General features: G+C 42.2%; 1 protein-coding gene across 1 annotated transcript; it reads left to right on the top strand.

Annotated features, from left to right (window-relative positions):
- The first annotated feature begins 1,651 nt into the window (after positions 1-1,651).
- Positions 1,652-5,263, top strand: LOC109785952 (uncharacterized). Its single transcript, XM_020344540.1, has 2 exons — positions 1,652-1,823; positions 5,151-5,263. The coding sequence occupies exons 1-2, from the start codon at positions 1,652-1,654 to the stop codon at positions 5,261-5,263; spliced, it is 285 nt and encodes a 94-aa protein (XP_020200129.1).
- The last annotated feature ends 2,107 nt before the right edge of the window (positions 5,264-7,370 follow it).

The following is a 7,370-nucleotide window of genomic DNA, read 5'->3' as shown; positions in this document are numbered from 1 at the left end:
TGACGTGTTCTTTTCTCTTGTTAAGTGGGACAAGGGTTCCAATTAACGTGTTACCATCCGTTTCTTAATTTTGGAATTTTTATGTTGTTATGCTGTTTTTGTTTTTTATGTGCAATGAAAGAACAAAGAGCATTTGAGCTCAATTAAACATCAAGGAGCGGGTTGGACGACCTACAAAGCATGTTTGCCCGTTGAACTCACAACAGGGGAGAGAGAGAGTTTTCTCCAAAAAAAAAGAGTAGCGAGAAAGAGGATAAGCCCGATAGTGAGTGAGCGATGTATGAGGAAGGTGGAGCCGGACCTTTTATGTTAGGTCCAACTATTACATAATTAATAATCCTCTCATTACTACTCCCTCCATCCAAAACTAGTGAAGTAGTGTTTTTTTTGTCTCCTGCTAACTACTCCTACAAGTCTATAAATGGAGATAGAGAGATGAGTTTTTTCTCCAAATTGACCTACTCGTAATAGCTTTCAGCTCGAACTTGCACTTTAGGCCCGTGCAAACTTCTCCGCTCCACCACCTTTGTGGTTTGTAAGTGCAAGTAGGAACACAAGGATGAGAAGTATTTGAGCAGCATCGACGTATGGATGGTGCTCGCACGGAGGAAAATACTTAAGAAATGGGATGTATAGGGAATTTAAGTTAATCGTCAAGATGGTCGCTACGTGGCATTGCGATGGTTTAAAAGAGATAGCCATTATGGCCAGTGCATGACTGTTGTCACTTGTAGAGTTTGATGTTGTCACTTGTAGAGTTCGATGTTGGTAAGACGTAGCCAGAGAAAGCAGGAATGGAGATACATGGAGAATGGATGTTTCTGCCTTGTGCATCCTCCTAATCTTCGTCGTCTTCTCCCTTAGCACCGAGCGTTGCCGCCCCCGCTGTGAACAACCACCGCCTCCTGCACCTGCCACTGGTACCCTTCCCCTCACCTCTTCTAGGGTTGCCGTCTCTCTCGGTGCTTATATCTAGGTCGCAGATTTTGTGTCATCCGGGAGGAACAGGTGATGCATGGGCGTGGACTATTTCAGTATGAATTAATTGAAATATGTTTAGATTTCAGGAATTAATTGTTTGAGGGTAAAAACACTTGATTAGAGATTCAATATATAAATTAACATTGTATCCATGATTAATTAGTAATCGTTCCAATGTCGAGGTTCATATTTTTGACAGCTTGCGTTTTTGTGCTTTCTCCAGAAAATAAAACAAACATCAGGTCAGCTTGTGTAGTTTATTATTAAATAAGCATCATGTAGCTAAGTCAAATGCTATGTTTTAATGGTACAGAAGTTCTTGACCCCAAGAAAACATTATGTTTTTTTCTTTACATAAGGCACTTTTGACGATTCATGGGTGATTGAAATTGCCTCTGTTCTTGTTAAGCCCAATGGTGAGTTTGAAGCTTAAACATGTAGTAGTTTACTTTGTGGCTAATTTTTTCTTGCTATAACTATGTTTGCATAGCCATTGGTGAATTATTAATTCTGATGTAGCATTTATGTGCCTAATTTACTTGCTCCAGATGAACAGATTGTGTACAGAAATTGTGATCTCATATATCATTTCTGAGTGTGCAAATTATTCCATTTACTAATACAAGAGGTTTTCATTGCTCGACGTGTCATCTTATTTCGGGTGTGACTGATGATGATGTTATGCATGCCTTTTAGACGCTACATGTGTGGTTCCCAAATTGGATCATATCTTTCGGCAAGAATCTTCAAGTATACTGCCTTTGGTCCGTGTGCTCATGTCTGCTATTTAGAGTTCCTTGACTTTCAGGAGGATCATAATATCTTCAAAGGTGCCAACAAGGGTTGGCCATAGAACTTTGTTGCCATGCCATGTTTTCTATTTGCATGCACTTGCATTTTCGAAATTATGAAGTTTGTAGTACTGTAGGATATTGGTCTTCAACCAAATGCTTCAAGTGCAGTTTTAGCCACGAAGGCATGTACAACATGTTCATGTACACTGTAACTATGCCAACAATAAGATAACATCTCCATAACTCTTATCTCGAAACAGGTTTTCGTCCCACTTTATATATAAAGCAACACCCTACAGGGCCGAACGACAGGGGCGGAGACAGCGGGAGGGGGGGGGGGGGGTACACCCAGCCCAAAAATAGCTCATTATGGTCTCGTGTAAGCCTAGAAAGCCCGTTCTGCGTAACCTAGACGCTAATTACCACTAACCTAGATGCTAAGGCTAGTCATAGTGGGAGTAACTTAGCTAGTAACATATCGCACTCCAAGAAAATTTTGCTTATGTGCTACGTAGTTAATAAGAAGTGGTAACATAATATGTTACTGTAACATAGTGCTTCCCAAGACAAGATGAGTCTACAAGCTAATAAATGAAGTCATCTATGACACTACTACTATGTTACTTTGCACTATGAAGGTAGTAACTTAGGCCCTGTTTGGTTCATAAGTCCTAGGACTTTTTCTAGTCCCAACTAAAAAGTCTCTAGTCTCTAAAAAGCCTCTCCCTGTTTGTTTCCAGAGACTAAAAAGTCCCTAGTCCCTTCCTAGAGGTTATTAAATGACCATGTTGCCCCTAGTATATAGAAAAATAACAATCAAACAACACCATGAGGTGGCGGGCCAATGGATGCATGGAGGGGCATTGTTGGAAAAGTCTCAAAAAGTCCCAAAAAAGACTCTCCTTGAGAGTCTTCTTCATTTAGTCTCAAATGTCTAGTTTAGTCCCTAAAAAGTCCCTCCCGTTTGGTAAAAAAGTCTCTAAGAGGGATTTTTTCTAGTCCCTACACAAAAAAGTCCCTCGAAACAAACACCCCCTTAGACTAGTGTCATATACATGACACTAGTATAAGTTACTCTCCACTATGACCAGCCTAATCGATCGATTGATTCCGCCGCTGCGCCTCTCCTTGCCGCCACGGCAGCCGCAAGCAGACCAGGATACTGCCGCGGTGCTATCCAGCTTTCCTGTTTTAATCTTGCCGAAGTATTGTCCATTGGAGTCCCCCGATGATCATATTTAATCAAATACTCTAACCCGCTTTTGGTCCTTGAGCACGCCAATCTAAAGGTAACTCCTATACATAGAAGTCTTATTTCATCTGGATATCAATCTACTAGTCTTGATTAATTGGAGCACTACATACAAGGTCTAATTAGTTAGTATACCATGGTGTATAATTTTCAAACTATTTGATATTTTTCTCATAGTTTTGTTTGATTTAGTTGGCAATTATAGAGGTAAAATTATTCTAAAGGTTTTTCATCCGACGTCCCGAATTATTTGATTTCGGTGGTATTTTCAAATTTTGTACCATGCTTTGCCGAGGCGGGCCGAATGCACGACATGCACTGCATGTGAGCCAAAGTGGCAACATGTTGTCTTCGGCATGCACACCTCAACAGCTAGGCCGATCGCACAGTAAAAATTGGGTCGCGCCAAGCGCCATATTAAGGTTTAGTGCCGCAACTATTTTCTGTTTTTTTAGATATGACTAATGTATTCTTCGCCCTTCTCATGCTCAAATCCTGGCTCCGCCCTTGCCGAACAATACAAGATGGTGAGGTAGCCCTTTTAGAAAGTTGATCCTAAGATAACCGGCACACGTAGAGCGCACACGACTACGCTACCAACAACAAAGCCCCACGCTATGACCTAGCACACCTAAGCTCCATGACAACGCCCCCCAAAAGGGAATACGGCGCAAAACGTCGTCGTTGCCGAGTCCACACCGGCGCAAAACATCGTCGTTGCCGGCGCATAACTCTTATCATCTTAGACTAATTTCTGTAATTAGATTATTGAATGCTTATGTTCTGGTAGTAAGTTATGTTCTTCACATACTTACGATTCAGAGCTGAATTTGGTGCCAGCCAATTCAGTGCCCACCTGTATCACCTGGGGTGTGCATGTGTGACATCTACATGCTGGCATCGGTAGCAAAAGCAGTAGAAAGAGCGCTCACCTACCTAGCACTGTAGAAGAACCGACTCAGACGGTGCACCAGGGGTGCGCCCCAACCACTAGTCAAACATCAAGGAGCGGGTTGTACGACCTACAAAGCATGTTTGCGAGTTGAACTCACAACAGGGGGGAGAGAGAGAGAGAGAGAGAGAGAGAGAGAGAGAGAGAGAGCTTTTGCCAAGAAGAAAGAGGAGCGAGAGAGATGATAAGCCCGATAGTGAGTGAGCGATGTTTACATTAGGTCCAACTATTACATAGTTACTGATCCTCTCAACACGTTGGTGAAACATCAATTACTACTCCCTCCATCCAAAACTAGTGAAGTACTTCCTCCGTAAAGAAATATAGTATTTTTTGTCTCCTGCTAACTACTCCTACAAGTCTATAAATGAAGATACAGAGATGAGTTTTCTCTCCAAATTGACCCACTCGTAGCATCTTTCAGCTCGAGCTTGCACTTTAGGCCCGTGCAAACTTGTCCACTCCGCCACCTTTTTAGTTTGGAAGTGGAAACAGGAACATGAGGATGAGAAGTACCTGAGCAGCATCGATGTATATGTATGGATCTTGCTTGCATTCTTAAAAAAATACTTAAGAAATGGGATGTATAGGGAATTTAAGTTAATCGTCAAGTTGATCGCTTCGTGGCACTGCGATGGTTCAAGAGAGATAGCCATGATGGCCGGTGCATGAGTATTGCCACTTGTAGAGTTCGATGTTGGCAAGATGTACCAGAAGCGGCGGAAGTGCAAGAATGGAGCTACGAGGAGAACGGTTGTTTCTGCCTCGTGGTGACTCCGATTTTTAGGGGACTGCTGGTTGATCTCTTGGGCTATCTCTGCTTTAGTACCACCAGATTTGTTTGAGAAACCAACTGTTTTTTAACATATACTACTACTAGAATTGTGTATGTTTTTGGACGCAAATGTAGTCCTGGTTTAATTTTGTTCACATTGATCCCAAACTCATGTGTATTTTGGGACGCAAATGCAGTGCAAGTTTGAGAGACCAACTCCTACATGCATGAGCGGCTCTATCCGAGACCAGGAGCTGCTCGCTTTCGCTGGCGCTAAAAACAGAGGCGGCCACACGGGACGGGCCACAGAGCGCAAGATCCTGCCCCGCGGAGAGGAAAATTGTTATCATGCCGTGTTTTCTATTTGCATGCACTTGCATTTTTGAAATTATGAAGTTTGTAGTACTGTAGGATATTGGTCTTCAACCAAATGCTTCGAGTGCAGTTTTAGCCACGAAGGTATGTACAAAATGTTCATGTGCACTGTAATTATGCCAACAATAAGTTAACAGCTCCATAACTCTTATCTCCAACGACTTTTGGTCCGCTTTATATACAAAGCAACACCCAAATTAAGAGCGCAAACCGTCGTCGTTGTCGGCACATAACTCTTATCATCCTAGACTAATTCTGTACTTAGATTATTGATTGCTTATGTTCTGGTAGTAGGTTATGTTCTTCATGTACTTACGATTCAGAGCTGAATTTGGTGCCAGCCAATTCAGCGTCCACCTGTATTACCTGGGTGTGTAAGTGTGACATCTACATGCTAGCATCGACAGCAAAAGCAATAGAAAGAGCGCTCCACCTGCCTCGCATCGCAGAAGAACCGACTCAAGCGACGCATCAGGGGTGCACCCCAACCACTAGTCAAACATCATGGAGTGGGTTTGTACGACCTGCAAAAGCATGTTTCCCCATTGAACTCACAACAGGAGAGAGAGAGAGAGAGCTAGCTTTCGCAAAAAAATAGGAGCGAGAGAGATGATAAGCCCGATAGTGAGTGAGCTATGTAAGAGGAAGTCGGAGAGTGGACCTTTTATGTTAGGTCCAACTATTACATAGTAGTTACTAATCCTCTCAACACGTTGGTGAAACATTAATTGCTACTCCCTCCATCCCAAACTAGTGAAGTAGTAATATTTCTTTTGTCTCCTGCTAACTACTACTCCTACAAGTTTATAAATAGAGATACAGAGATGAGTTTTTTTTTCTCCAAATCGACCCACTCGTAACATCTTTCAGCTCGAACTTGCACTTTAGGCCCGTGCAAACTTCTACACTCCACCACCTTTCTGGTTTGTAAAGGTGGAAGTAGGAACATGAGGATGAGAAGTAGTACTTGAGCAGCATCGATGTATGTATGGATGGTGCTTGCACGGAGAAAATACTTGAGAAATGGGATGCATCGGGAATTTAAGTTAATCCTCGGGATGGTCTCGTCGTGGCATCGCGATGGTTGAAGAGAGATGGCCATGATGGCCAGTGCATGAATGTTGCCACTTCTAGAGTTTGATCTTGGCAATACGTTTCTGCCTTATACCAGTGACTTAGATTTTTAGTGAAATGCTGGTTCATCTTTTCGGATATCTCTGCTTGAGCACCACCAGATTTGTATTGTATAAATGTAGCGCATGTTTAGTTTTTGGACGCTGCTACGGAGCGCCCGCACGCTATGCGGGCTGATCTCGCGGCCGACGGATATGGAAAGTGCCTCGTGTCAGATCCTCGCACATGTGCTAAAAAAGGTAGGTACACCTTCCCTTGTCGTTGCCACGTCCCGACACCCATACATCCACGATGTAAGAGGAAGGCAGAGAGTGGGCCTTTTATGTTATGTCTGTTTCTAAATATAAGTTCTTTTAAAGATTTTATAATAAGGACCACATACGGATGTATATAGACATATTTTAGAATTTAAATTTATTCATTTTACTACGTATGTAGTCCATATTAAAATATTTTAGAAAAGACTTTACTACTTAAGACTTTACTACTCCTAATTCCTACGTTTTTGTTTCCTCCAAATCGAATGAGCGCCTATACTTAGGAATGGAGGGAGTAATTACTAATCCTCTCAACACGTTGGTGAAACATTAATTACTACTCCCTCCATCCAAAACTAGTGAAGCAGTATTTTGTTTTTTGTCTCCTGCTACAAGTCCATAAATGGAGATATTCCCTCCGTTCCTAAATATAAGTCTTTTTAGATATTTCACTACGGACTACATACGGAGCATAATGAGTGAATCTACACTCTAAAATATGTCAATATACATGCGTATGTTGTTTGTAGTGGAATATCTAAAAAGACTTATATTTTGGAACGGAGGGAATACATAGATGAGTTTTCTCTCCAAATCGACCCACTCGTAACATCTTTCAGCTCGAACTTGCACTTTAGGCCCGTGCAAACTTGTCCACTCCACCACCTTTCTGGAAGTAGGGACATGAGGATGAGAAGTAGTACTTGAGCAGCATCGATGTATGGATGGATGGATTGTGCTTGCACGGAGAAAATACTTGAGAAATGGGATGCATTGGGAATTTAAATTAATCCTCAAGATGGTGTTGCCAGGACGTACTAGTAGGGGCAGAAGTGCAGGAATGGAGCTA

Source organism: Aegilops tauschii, chromosome 1, assembly GCF_002575655.3.
Source record: "Aegilops tauschii subsp. strangulata cultivar AL8/78 chromosome 1, Aet v6.0, whole genome shotgun sequence".
In the NCBI taxonomy this organism is placed as follows: domain Eukaryota; kingdom Viridiplantae; phylum Streptophyta; class Magnoliopsida; order Poales; family Poaceae; genus Aegilops; species Aegilops tauschii.
The sequence above is the reverse complement of the archived record's forward strand: the minus strand, read 5'-3'. Positions and strand labels throughout refer to the sequence as shown.